Source organism: Dendroctonus ponderosae, unplaced genomic scaffold (genome assembly GCF_020466585.1).
Source record: "Dendroctonus ponderosae isolate FM_Combo_2020 unplaced genomic scaffold, Dpon_F_20191213v2 Dpon_F_20191213_1, whole genome shotgun sequence".
Taxonomy (NCBI): domain Eukaryota; kingdom Metazoa; phylum Arthropoda; class Insecta; order Coleoptera; family Curculionidae; genus Dendroctonus; species Dendroctonus ponderosae.
In genome coordinates this window covers 41,003,033-41,017,200 of record NW_026017110.1, presented here as the reverse complement: position 1 = coordinate 41,017,200, position 14,168 = coordinate 41,003,033, and the positions used below count along the sequence as shown (strand labels likewise).

The 14,168-nt window shown below is 34.9% G+C and overlaps 1 protein-coding gene across 3 annotated transcripts in view; it reads left to right on the top strand.

Moving 5' to 3' along the window:
- Positions 1 to 3,486: 3,486 nt before the first annotated feature.
- Positions 3,487 to 14,168, top strand: part of LOC109533970 (protein timeless homolog) — a 362,432-nt gene continuing 351,750 nt past the window's right edge. Inside the window, exons 1-2 of one of the 3 annotated variants that reach the window (XM_048663631.1) lie at positions 3,487 to 4,060; positions 8,140 to 8,320. In XM_048663631.1, coding sequence (XP_048519588.1) covers positions 3,807 to 4,060; positions 8,140 to 8,320 — 435 coding nt within the window. In that variant the 5' untranslated portion in view covers positions 3,487 to 3,806. The remainder of the gene's footprint in view (positions 4,061 to 8,139; positions 8,321 to 14,168) is intronic. The other 2 variants (XM_048663569.1, XM_048663603.1) reach the window with 2 other exon arrangements.

The window sequence follows — 14,168 nt, the reverse complement described above, 5'->3', positions numbered from 1 at the left end:
CGTAGCGCCGAAGGATATAATGTCCGAGGTATTTAATAGTCTTCTCGACCGCAGTATATACAGGGTGAGTTTTTTCTTATTATTAGCTGTTACAAAGAAGGTCAAGTGAACAAAAAATTGTGATTTTGAATGCTCTACTCGAAACCAATTTTATTTTTCTAAAATTTGACAGCTGACAAGAGATATTTAAGAAAAACTTATTCGTCGTAAATTTTTAAATTACTCCTAGTTCCGTTGATATTAATTTGACAGGAAAGTATTAAATCGAAAACTTGTAGGAAATTGAATTCCAAACAAAATGACATAAGACATTTCTCCAAAGTCATTTTTGACATGACACAAATTTGAATTTTCTTAAATTGCAACCAAAATTGATTTTTGCTTTACCGATTACAGCATTTTATTAAGATTTCTGTGATGTATCACATCGTTAGGTTTTTCGAAAATAAAATGTCAACTTTATTTATGATATACGAACAATTTATACTTTTTCAATTTAGTTGATCGAAGTCAGCCATGGAACATGATATAATGTATATGTATGTATAAGACATACAGCATTGTTACCATAGTAACAAATTATAACAGTATGTTTCAGTATTTATTTTTACTACGTTAAATTTGGCGATAACTTTACTTTAATTAAGGCGGCTGCCCATTTAATGTTTTTATTAATAAAATCGGATCATACTAATAATAATTAAAATTTACCTCTAAAAACTTTAATTTTTGTTGTAAAACATTTTCAAAAAGTTCACCATTATTATCAAAGCAAATATTGCAACGCTTTAAAGCTGAATACTTTCCTTTTCTTGCGCACCAATCATCAATATTTTTAAATGCTCTAACAACAGCTTCTTTAAGTGCATTTAAATTCGAATATTGGTTTGAATAATTTTGTAACCTGCGTTTTTACGGCTCCCCACAAAAAGTAATCCAAAGGTGAAAGACCCCGTGGTTGAGGTGGCCATAAGATACGCCCTATTTGATTTTTTCGTCAGTTCGTTTCGTCCAATCCAAGCCCCCGGAAATGTTACGTCTAGGTGATTCCGCACTTGGGAAAAATTATGCGGAGGAACGCTATCATGTTGAAACCATTGCACATTACGCCATGCTTCTAAATCTAATTCGTCCGACAGAAAATTTAGGTTATTCCGAAGTATTTGTTGAAGATACCGACTCCCGTTAAATATGTGGATTCTGGCTCACATTGACCAAGACATTAACCTCCACAGCTTCACTTATTACTTTATCTACATTTCTTGGCTGTGTAAAACTTCGATAAGTGCCCAAATTGTCGTATAATCGTTTGAATGTTTGTTTGCAAGGCCGGTTGACGACGGTCAAAATACCTCTCAAAATAGTAATCAGAGGCTCGTCTAGCATTTTTATCACATCTAATGTAGGTTTCAATCATGTCGCGCTTTTCTTGCTTATTTGTTGCTATGGAAACAATGCTATATGTGCTATAAATGTATCAATAGTAGATCAACTAAATTGAAAAAGTATAAATTGTTCGCAGACAGTTTATTTTAGAAAAAATCCTAACGATGTGATGTATTACAGAAATCGTAATAAAATGCTTTTTTTTTGCCCGGCGGCTGGCGGAATAAAAATCTTCGCAAAGACACCCAGTGTTCCGAACCCTGGGTAGTGTTGGATTCTTACCAACTAATAAAACCCCTTTTTTTGTACTACGAGTTTTCGGGAGTTATCCTTTAAAACTTGTAATCCTCTCTAAGAATTTGTCAGCTCCAGCATCCGTATGCCATAGCATCGCATTCTCTCCATGCTAGCTGCTTGCTAGCATGGGCATCTTATTAATTTACACCTTACTTCTACATGCATGCTAATTACTACTAACGCTACATAACCACACTTACAGTTTACGCCGTTTGCTACCTGTTGCACTAGTGGGCTAGTTGGTGTCTGGGCCTTTCTTTCCTGGGTCCCAGATCTTCAGGCGTGTAATTTACCAGATTTCGTAGCTCTTCGTTGGAGTACCTTCCAGCTTTCTCGACGTCTTCTGCCGCTTTCCTTGTGAGAAACTCTCTTAGTGGCTCCCACTCCAGGTCCCTGTCGATTTGGGAGTTTCTAACAAACCAGGGCGCGCATCTACGGCCATCCGCAGAAGTTTGTTTTCTGTGGCCTGAAGTCTATTCAAGTGACACTCGGCCGCATATCCTTCCATCATTTGTCCCTCTATGGTGATATTGCCATCGACACTGTCCTGCTTCCTGCCAATAAGTATGGGCTGTCTCTTCTCTGCATTTATCTTCAGCTTCCACTTTATGAACCACTGATGTAGTTCGTCAACTGCAAGCTGGAGCTGTTGCCTGATGCAGTCCTTGCGCCATGAGGATGTCAGAAGGGCCGTATCATCTGCAAAGAGTGCCAGGGTCGTATTGGCAGATCTTGGGATGTCGCTCGTGAATAAAATAATCTAATCGGTAAAGCAATAATCAAGTATGGTTGTCAAAAATGATAGTTATTTGGGAGAAATGTCTTATGCTATTTTGTTTGGAACTCAATTTCCTACAAGTTTTCTATTTATTGTTTTTCTCTTAAATTAGTATCAACGGAACTAGGAGTAATTTAAAAATTTACCGTAGATAAGTTTTTCCCAAACATATCTTGACAACTGTTAAATTTAAGATAAATAAAGTTGGTTTCGAGTAGAGCATGCAAAACTACAATTCTTTGTGCAATTAACCCTTTTTGTAACTTATATAGTTTCGAAGATCCTAGTACTGGCCACCGGAAAAACTCACCCTGTATAGAACTTTTTTTACTTCTAACAGGGATAATTGCGAAAATGATTTAATTAATTATATTGCGAATTTCCGATTATTTTTCCAAGTGTCGCAATTTTTGATAGATGACGTTCAGTTGTCAAACTGACGCAATATAATTTTTCAGGCTCCAGAGAACAGATAAAAGTTCTATGGAAAACTTCTGAGAAAAGTTATTAAATCTTAAAGTTACCGTGATGTTAGCAGTGAAAATGGATGGAATATCACTTGAACTCACATAGGTGAGCAAACTAAAGACTTATTTTATTATTATTATTATTATTATTTACCTAAGGAGAGAAACATAACTTCTCACTAGGAAAATGGAGTAAATAACGGTGACTTCTCAGATTAGAAGTAAAAAAATTACAAGTTTTTAATCATGGGACTTTAAATTGTCTCAATGCCAATTTTGACACCACATAGAGCAAAAACTTAGAAAGTATTGTATAATACTTGCAATATAATACTCATATTTATAGAACTGAAAAAGTTATATTCAAATTCCGTTTGGAGTACTACCATAGAACAAACTACTACTTACCAAACACCCAGCTGTGTGGCTGTGGTACGATGGCGTATGCGTTGTGCGTTCAAAGAGCGAGCGTTGAACGCAGGAATGAAATACAGTACGCATACGAGATACGGTACTCGAGCCAGAGTCGTTCGAATTTCGAATGTTTGTTTGGATCAGCTGCTCATATGCAGTTACGCGCGCGGTACGGTGAGGTCTAACCTTAAAGTGCATTTCCAATTTAATTTTCCGGGAAACTTGTGATAAAAAGTGCTTTTTCAAGTAACGGAAGACCATTTTCAGAACGTTCGATAATTGGTTGCCGTATCACTTTATTGCCGGCAAAATTGAATGGAAACATAACGTAATAATAGCAAACTTTATTTTTTTTCCGGTCGAACTGTGGCAGTTTTCAACTCTGTTTACCAATAACAGAGCCGTTTACGCTAGTGAAAAGTGCTTTTCGTGGAAACTCGGACCAAAAACTGCTTATTGGCAAAATGTCGTCTCTGTTGAGTGCAGATTTAGCTGCAGCCTGTAATGCCCTGGGGTATTTCGACTCAAAATCGAATAAATATTACGCGGATGCAAATACCTTAGAGACTGTAAAGGATTTGATTAGATATTTGAGGAGGGACGATGAAACTCATGATATACGTAGACAGTTGGGGGAGACTCAAGTGTTGCAAACTGATTTGTTGCCCTTATTAAAAAGTTATTGGGAGGAGGCCGACTTATTTGACGTCTTGTTAAGGTAATGTACCAACAACCTTAGAATTTTATAGTTAACGTATAAAGGCTATTGTCAATTTGCTTAGTTTACTAATGGTGTTGTACCTGTTATGTTGATATATTCGACAATTATTTCGTAATGCTTTAATTTACTTAGCAAATTTTAGAGCAGTGGTTCCGAAAGTGGTCCCTGCGGACTCGAAGGGACCCTTGGGATCATTCTGGGGGTTCTAGGAAAATTAAATTCGATTTTGAGGTCCCTAAGGAACGTCAGGTGGTCCCCGCATGGTTTAATGCAAAATTATAGAATCGAACCCTTTTGCAAGTAGTCAAACTCAGAGCACAGATGCAGATCAATACATACTAATACAGAAGCAACTAAATTATCCACAAACAAGAAGCTGAAGCCAATGTTTAAACATGGATATGGCAATTTCTGGTTTCAAAAACAGATCCCTATTTATATCCATCATTATGGGTTATTGCATGTTAACTGCTCCTCTTATAGGCCTTTAGGGTAAATTTTCGAAAAAAAAAATTTCAATGTTTTTCTCGTACTCCGCAAGTGAGCCTCTATCACCCCTTAAAAGGAATGCCGCCAATTTGGAATCACCCTGTATATTTAATCACAGTAGTAACTTTTGGCCACTTTTGTTTTTGATTTTAGAATATTTTATTTGAAGTTTACCAATGGTAAGAATTATGTTTTTAATAAAGGAAATAATTATATATCATAACTGTTTCTACTATCATCATTGTGTATTTTTATTCTATACTTTTAATTAAATTAAAAAAATAAAAAAGTAACATGTTCCTTTTGGAACCGCATTTTGAGACCTATTATTAAGGGGAAACTGGAACGTTGTAACATTGTTACAGAAAAATAAAAATTAAATCATTTAATTAAATAACATAGTTAATGTGAGACTGACTTCAATGGAGGAAAATCGTGGAAGAAAGAACACTTTAAACCAGGAAACTGAAACCACGATAATTGAGTGCTTGCTGGCTTTATCTGACGCTAACTTATGGAGAAGTTTTGACAGCAGGAAAAGTCCTGAATGGGCTAAAGGTAGCTCAAGAAAAAAGTTTTTAAAAACAAGCGAATAAAATACCGGGTCCACAGAACAAAAAAAAAATAAGGAATGACAGGATGGCAGACGAGGAGACTACTAGAAATAGAGAAAAGAAAAAAACAAATAGAAGAAAGGAGTTCAGGCGATGAACTAAATGAACATTCGATATCACACGAAGTTATGGAGACTGTACTTTCGAGAAAATTTTCAATTTTTTTAGGAAGATCAAATTCCTTTAACTAAGACACCTATTTCAGAACCTAAATATGGAAGTTTTGCACTTGTACAATTTAAGGGAGGAAAAAGAAACACAACGACCTACAAATATGTATATTTTATAGAGAATATTGTTGATCAGGAAGTAGAAGTAGTTGGACTAAAGTCTATAGATAATACAAATTTGCTGTAGAAAACCAGATGCTGGGGATATTGCATTTCCCAAAATTAAGATGAAAGGAGAAATAATTTATTATAGCTTTGAAAAAGTAGTTCCAGTGTTGGAAAGTTAATGTTTATGTTATTATTTAAGATGGAGTTTTATTTATACTTTTATTCTTTTCTTAAAGGTTTATATCTCGAGTTTCTAAGTAGTTTTTAAGTTTCCATGTTATGATTAAAAAATCTAAATTAAAGCAAAACATGTTGTATTTAATTCTGTTGAGGTACATGTAAATATGAACCTAAATTAATAAACTTAAACAGGATTTCAGTGGTAGGTATGTACTCACATACGTACTTATCTGCTAATTTTCAGGCAACGTTTGGAACAAATCAACTTGATATGCTCAAAAATACAAAAACCTTTTTTCTAATTTTTGGTCAATTTGTAGTAGGTACCTAACTAACCTGGTGGAAATCCACATAAGAAAAGGGGATTTTGTTCTTTAAAGCTTGTTATCCCACACTCGTACCTACATAATCACAACGATGTTTTGAAACAAGCCTCAAGGCAATATTCAGCTACCCACATCTCGTATGTAAACAACACCGCTGTGTTTTAGAGCAAACGGAGCGCATAATTTATTTTGCAAAAGTATAATATGTAAATCTTGAAATAGGACCCCCGTAGTTACTGTCGCGAAGTTGTGAAGCTTTCGGCTTAGACTTACTTCGGTTGTTTTTAAAGCGGTATCAAAATTTAATCCGAATTTAAATGTTTAATGGAGGTAGGCCGAGCGGTAGGCTTAACTTCCAAAGATTTAATTTGTCCGTCCCTTTATTCAATTTGATGTATATATGGAGACGCTCTTTTGAAGTTTACAAAGTTTAGGCTAGCATGTTTCACTAATGAAAGATAAATCTAACTCACCTTTTTACATTTGCTAATTGGATATTTGTCATTTAAGTATTGCAGTAACGGAATACCCAAGGCGAGATACCTACTACGTTAAACATAATGTAGACGGTTTACCTGTATATTAAAACTTTGATCTATAGTTTTTTTTGTAACAAATGTCATTATTTTCAAAACAGCCTACGAAGTCTGGACACATTTCCAAATAAGTGATTGAGTTATTATTTGAGAAACTGCAATGTTGATTCATTAAATCATAATAAAAAAAGATGCACTTTAAACTGGAAGCATTCCAATGATATGCTACTTAAGTTATAGTCCAATCATATATTAATTATTTGAAGGTGAGGAACAAGTGATTAAAAAAAACAGATAATAAGAATAAGATGAGATAAAACATAAGGTAAAGTCATATACAAAAACAGAAAACAACATCCTTTTGAATTGTGTATTAGGTACCTACTTAACACATGACATTCACTGTAGAGATCACTAACAAAGCTTTCATTTATCGCTTTTTGAAATTCACTATTAAGAGTGGGTTTTAAGAGTCGTTTTGTATTAGGTGCTTTTAGTTTTCATGCAGTTGTGTAGAACAAATCATAAAAAAATCCAGTTTTGCAGAATTTAAAGAATGAGAGATCATTCTTTTTTTAGATCTTTTTATGCCTCTCCTGGAAATATTAACGACAATAATTAAACTTATGACAAAAAATTACTAATTAGGTTTGTTTGGTTTAGTTATGTGTCTATTATAAATTTGATCATCAAAATAATGACATTGCAAATAATTATTTAAAAACTACTTCGCTCAATTAACCGTTAATCATCAACTAATTCTTATTTTGCAAAGTAACATTTTCAGCAAGAGTAAATAATCGAAGTCAAGTCTCGGCTGTTTCTTAATCTGAATAATTAAGCTACACCAGAGTGAAGTGTTTTGGAATAAACAGAAACAAAATATTAATTAAGAACAATGTGATGCAAAACTAAAAATTTTAAAACTAGAATTTTTAGTAAAATTTCTTATAATAAGTTTATTAACGATTAGGTACTTATTCCATTCTTTGAATTACTTGCTGAGTGGCGCTTTTATTTAATGCAGCATAGAAAATACATATTATATAAACACAAGTATATTTATTATAGTACTTACAAAAGTAATTGAAGAAAGAGCCAAAATAAGTAATGTTGTAGTACATATATATAAAGGATACAAAGCAAATTATTTTTCTATAAAATCTACTCCGTTAAGTACCTACTTTAAATCTTTATACGATAAGCAGCAGCGCAGATACTAGTACGGCCTTTAACCATACGTTTTAATAATTGATGTTTTTATGGCCATAACTGTATGTGCAGTTCAATGTGCAGTTCTCGAAACTATAAGCAAATTTATGTTTGACTGCAAGAATTCCCATCAACTAAGGGATTGAATTTTCGTCGGAAGTCAATGCTGAAAGCAATATCATCACAACGATTTCCAGAATAAATTGAAAAGTTTTGTCCCGAGATTCTGCTCGATTTCAAACAATTTTCTTTGGGGAATGAGAACTCAATTTCCTGTGTTTAAACCGTCATTTCACGAATGGGTTACTACGCGGAGTTTCAGTATATTGTGCTTCTTTATGAACCTTAAGATTTTATCCTTATGGTGTCAGATATGTTTTTGTATTGCTTCGTTAGATAGTTGCATTTATTCTTAAATTTTATAGTTGGCCTCATTTTCAGATTGATCGTTAACTTAACAACTCCAGCCCTTATATTGTGGAATGAGCAAATACCGACAGAAAAAATTGAGCGAAATTTCTATCTTCGAGTCGAGGATCATCTTCAGAATTATAAGGAGGCTTTTGCAGATGAAGCAATTTGGGCTCTGCTCAGTACAAGATTGGGCAAAATACTCGAAATTGTAAGTTGTAACACAAAGCGCATGCTCTAAAATATACGTACCTAAGTATGTTATATCTGCTACATTGGAAGCTAAAATCACAGCACCAGCTATAAATTATAAATAAGTATAAACTGAAAATTGATGAATGAAAACGAAATAAGTACTGACATTAAACTCAAAACATTGTTTAACATTATCTAAAAATACGATTTTAATTTAAGTTATGAAATTCTTTCAAAACCGCGGTTTCCAGCGCAATTTTTAGCCAAGTTTTCCGGAGCGAGATCACAAATATGTTTAATCCCGTTCAGGTCAAGACTACGCACGGGACTTTGTCGTCCATGTGAAGTGCAAAAGGTGCATGTTGTTCCGAAATCTTTCGGATGTGAAAGGTTTATGTTTATGTGTTTAAAATAAACAAACATATAGAAAGTAATGAATAATCTAATATAAATGCAAAACTTTTTTTCTATTCGGAGCTACAAGTTAAGCCATTTAATATGTGAATAACGCACCATTAAAAGGTCCACCTGGGCTTCGACTACAGGAGTGAATTCGATGGACTCACCTTTTGATGACTTTTCTTTCAAAAAGAAGTATTATATTGTGGGGGTACCCGATGGGTCCGGCGAGTAGGCCGTGAAGGCCCGTTTTGCCATTCCCCTCCATCCATTCCCACCTTACGTGATCTTCGCCACCCAGGCGTACCGTCTCCCTGACAAAGGCAAGGATCCGTCTTCACTCCAAAGACGACAATTCGTTTTCCCCAACGTTCTCCCCAACCAGAGTTCTCAGGGCATAACGACTCCTAGACATCAACCATTTGGATGTTGTTTTGGCGTCACTTGGGGTTTGAATCAACTCTTTGGCATGTCTACACTCTTCCGCCTTTCTCCACATCTCTGTGGTGGCTCTAAAAGCCTAGTCATTTAGAACTCTTGCTATCTATCGGTTACTTAACTCTATGTAAGGTTTGGTAGTTATTGGGTTCTTAGAAGGTCCGAGCCTTGCCAATGCACCAGCCCGCTTGTTTACCGCAATTCCTGTTTGCGCCGGAATCCACACCAAGTTTACTTGTTTCTGTTCTGCCACTCTGTTCAGTGCATCCCAGAAATCCTGGATCAGTCTACTGCCCATCTTAACACTTGAGAATGTCTTGAGGGCAGCGTGGGTGTCGGAGTAGATCTCGATCACCCCCTCTAGTCCTTCGGTAACTTCCCCAGTGAAAGGTGTAACTCTTGTGATTGTAGTGAAATCGACAAATTTGATACTTCAGTAGGAGTGGCTCTTACAGCATCAACATTTCCGTTACTTCTTGCAGTTGTATGTGGACTGGTGGCCCAGTATCACCTAAAGTGTAATCACGCTCAAACTTACCAACGATTAGACGAATAGTATGCACAGATGTAGGATAATTTTTAGCCACCCGAAATATTTTCAGCCAGCCACCACGTAACGGCAGTTGGGAAACCATCATCATCAACCAGCCCCTAGAAAGTCCACTGCTTGCATGTATACATGCACTCTCTCATGGCCCTCCATCCATTTCTATCTCGGCCTGCCTGGATCCAATTATTTGTGATTCTTTTTAGGTCACGGTCCAAAGTGTAGGTTGCTTTCCTCTGTTTCGCTTATCGGTGCGAGGTTTCCATTCCAACGTCCTCTTGGGCTTCCATAGGAAACTATACATGCTTGCATCTTTCTTCTGATATTTTCCTGACTGCACCAGGAAACAAGACCTTTTGATTCATTCAAATTCCATTCTATATGTTCGCGAATAAACTCAAGCCTTGCTTGCTTGTCTGCACGATTAAGAGAGGACGTTTTTCGGGATCTATTGCACTCAATCAACAATCACTGAGCAACATTTCGGGCATTTGGAAATGGGAATTATATATCTCATTTGCGTTAAAAGGCCATTTCTTTTAGAATTTACAGTAGCATAAAAAGCGCAGTCTTTGTTTGGGAGTCTTGAAAGTCCTTGCGCTGGTCTTCTAGAATGGCAACCTGATCTATTGAAGCTCTGAAGACATCGATCAAACTCGCGTGTGATGAACAACCAATCTTCGGGCGTTGGGAATATCTTTCTTCTAATAAAGTGGCCATTTTCCCCGCATGAGTCACTTTAATTCTTTGCGGTAGAGATTTCCATGCGTATATACATCAAGCGTCATGAAAAACAGACCAGAAGTTAGGAAAAAGCAAGACAGTAAAATTCGAAACAGTACCACACATGTTCAAACCAATGATGCAAAGTTAATTTAGTTTAATTGCACAAATCAAGTAGAAAATTTCAGTGAAATAATTATTCGGCAGAAATATCATTTGGAGGTGTACCATGTTACGTGTGTACGTGATTTACCAGCCTACTTGAACGAAACATTTCTCAAGTGTATGGTGGTAATTTTTTTGGTAATTTTTTCCTTCAGTGTGGATTAATTTCAACTATCGATTATTTTCACGCTTCATTAGCATTAAATAAGTGTGTGTCATATGTGCTATTGTATTGATTAATTTTCAAATAATGGGTAAACTGACTAATAAACCTATTTTTTTTACATGGAAGTTGAAATTGCATATTATTATTTTAAGAATTGAACTTATACATATTTTCACTAAATTGATTTTCCACACATTAACGTCACATTTAACTGAAAACATAACATTAATTTGAAACTATTATCGGATATTGAATTTATATAACACATTAAATTATAGTCCTCCTAGAACACTGGGGAATTTATGATAGTATGAATGTACTAAACCAAAAGGTCTTTAATAAACGTGGCTTTTAGCACCCTATTTTCCTACCGACGTGTCAACCCTCTGGAAATAACATGACGTGAAGCGGCAATTTACGGGAAAATAAGCATATTTCCTCATTAATTTTTTTACTCATTCTTCAAAGCTTAGCCTGAATACTTCACGCAAAAACAAGGCATAAAGACTCCGACACAAAAGACCTGAAAAGTAAATTAATTAAAGTTTTATGGGGACATTATTAAAAGCCTAAATCGCAAGTTAGGCGCTTACCGAAAGTCTCTAGGGACGAGCTTAAGGTTTCTTTTCTTTTCCTCAGAGAATTCCATTGTCGAGGTTTCCCCGTTTTGTTTCAGATTCCTTTGTACTAAACTGAAAACAATGGATATAGTTTCTTTAGGGTTAGTACATTTTACTTTATTTATTTTTATGTCTTTGTTGTGCCGCCGGTGAATCATCTTTGTAAAGTTATTAGTTTTTCTAATTATTTACTTACTAAAGTCACAATGAAATTTTTCAAAATTTTAGAGTAGACATTAAAATTGTTGAGAATATCCAAACAGTTAAGGGCTGTGATAGAAACACTCTTCATACTAGTAAGTATTTATTTCGCCACATTTAAAATATTTTTGATTACATTACATGCAGAAACGTAGAAAGTCTTCTTTTTCGCCGCAAAGGTCTCGACAATTCGATAGTAAGTATCTACGATAGTCATACTTAAATGATCCTATTAAATTCTGCTCTTCTGTCATATTTATTATACAATATTTTATCTTATTTGTTCCAGACGTGTCAGATTTATATGCAAACAGGGATATTTAAAACATTTATTCATATGTTTATGACTTGCTTGACTTTGATCGGCCCAAAATGAAAGTTCTGTCGTTTTGGTTGTTTAAATAAGTACTGGGTGATTCATTAACAATGGGACAACCAGAATCTAGAGATTTCACATGTCAGATGATGGCTTTTGGCGCCAGCATGTTCTGTCCGAAAGTTCATATTTTTGGAAAGACAGGGTGTTAAAAGTGGTAATTTAAATTAGTTTTTCTTTCATTATTCTGAATATATGTGGATTAGAAATTAAAATTTTTATGACGCTATGGTTTTTTTTTAATTACGAATAATATAAGTCTTGCTGTTTTCGCGTTGAGGTTGATTTAATGAAGGCCGTTACTTCCGACCATTTTGGCAAATTTTACATTTTATGCTGATCAATCTGTATAAAAGCTTAATACATGCTTGCCTAAGTAAATTACACTTTTTTTGAGACTGCAAACTCCCATTGCACAATATTTTATCATTTGGGCAGAATCGGTAATAACGCTCAGCACTGCATTTGTCATTTTATATAATAAAATATAAATATTTTAACCAACTAAAATAAGCAACTTAAAGAACCACTTAAAAAATTTACTGTACAGGGTGGGCCAAATTGGAAACTTTTAAATGGAAACTACCATTTCTATACCAGATAGACAAAACTGATGTCAGTGTCTGAGCCTAGATTTTTATGGCAAAATTAATGACGAAAACCGTCAATATCTCTAACAGTTTCCGAGATTGAGCGTCTTTTTCGGAAATCTGCATTTTGCGAAAGGCTCTCTAACTCTGTATATTTTGCCACATTGAACTTCCGCTTAAAAATAACTTTACAAACATATATCACATTATTTGTATTACTGAAGCATTCCATGATACCTATTAGAGCTTAAAAGTTTCTTCAAGTTTAAATGACAACCCAAAAAAAAATTACAGGAAAAGAGTTAGATAGCTTTTCCAAAAGTGCAGATTTCTGGAAAAGCTGTATCTCGGAAACTGTTAGATATATTGACATACGGTTTTCGTCATTAATTTTGCCATAAAAATAGAAGCTCAGACCATTGAAAAGTGTCCAATTTGGCCCACCCTGTACTAAGCAGAGTTGCGTCAACATGACCAGAAATTATTCGACTTATTATAACTATATTTTTAAAATTACGAACAGCAGCCTATATTCGCGGGACACTCTGTATAATTGGATAATCTGCATATAAACCCACGCTAATTTACGAAAAATTATCAGGTCAAATTATGCAGATTATTTTTAGGACGCTGTCCTACGTATTTAAAACTGTATCAACCAATTTCAATGTGTTACATAAAGATAGCACATTCTATTCAAAATAGTTCTTCAACAGAAAACCATATCGCTTCTCACGGAGGAATTTTCATTAATTTTCGTTAAGTACATAATTGACCCTGTATAATATAAATATTACAGAGGGGCAAATTTATTAGTTATCTCACAGGCAATTATAACCGACATTTGGGTTAAAAAACGATTCATCCTTAACACATACCCGCGCGTATACTCCTTTGTCCTAAGCCCCAGTAACCTCATAGAAGGAACCGATTTTCGACATCTAATCCTGAATCACCAACATTGATTCACGTTGTTTGGAAGTAGTAGAGCAGTTGCTTTCTTGCTTCTCTCTTATCGTTGTTGTTCAGGTTCACTTGCGGCCTTTTCAGTCAAGACACCTGGTCGGTAAAAATTAGCATATTTTTCATATTCACGGTTGTATTAGGACTTTTGTTCACTTGTAACCCGTTTGACAGTTGGTTTTTTTGTTTTCATCGTTAGACGATCGGAAACTGGGGACAAAAGTGACCGGTTGTCAGTCGCCCCTGTTTTGTTCTCTATAGTAAGTCTCGGTACTCACAGGAATCGATAAAGCGGAAAGCTTTATTGTTCATTTTCTTTTCCTTCCTTCTCATTTGCAATATTGGTTCATGTCTATGAGCTGCCGTAGACTATTTTCATAAATTGTAAAATGTTGTAATATTTAATATTTGGTTATTTATATTTTAATATTTGATAATTGATTTTATACAGCATTATCCGCAAGAGTCTTATACTTTATGTCTCTGAAAAATAGTATAGGGTGATTCAAAATTGACGTCATTCCTTTTAAGGGGTGATAGAGGCTCCCTTGGGCGAGTACCAGAAAAATATAGAAAAATTTTTTTTTCGAAAATTTCTAGAAGATATTAACAGTTGAAGATCGAATTTCAACTTTGTTATTAAGCATTATTTTGAAAAAATCCCACGTTGGATTGG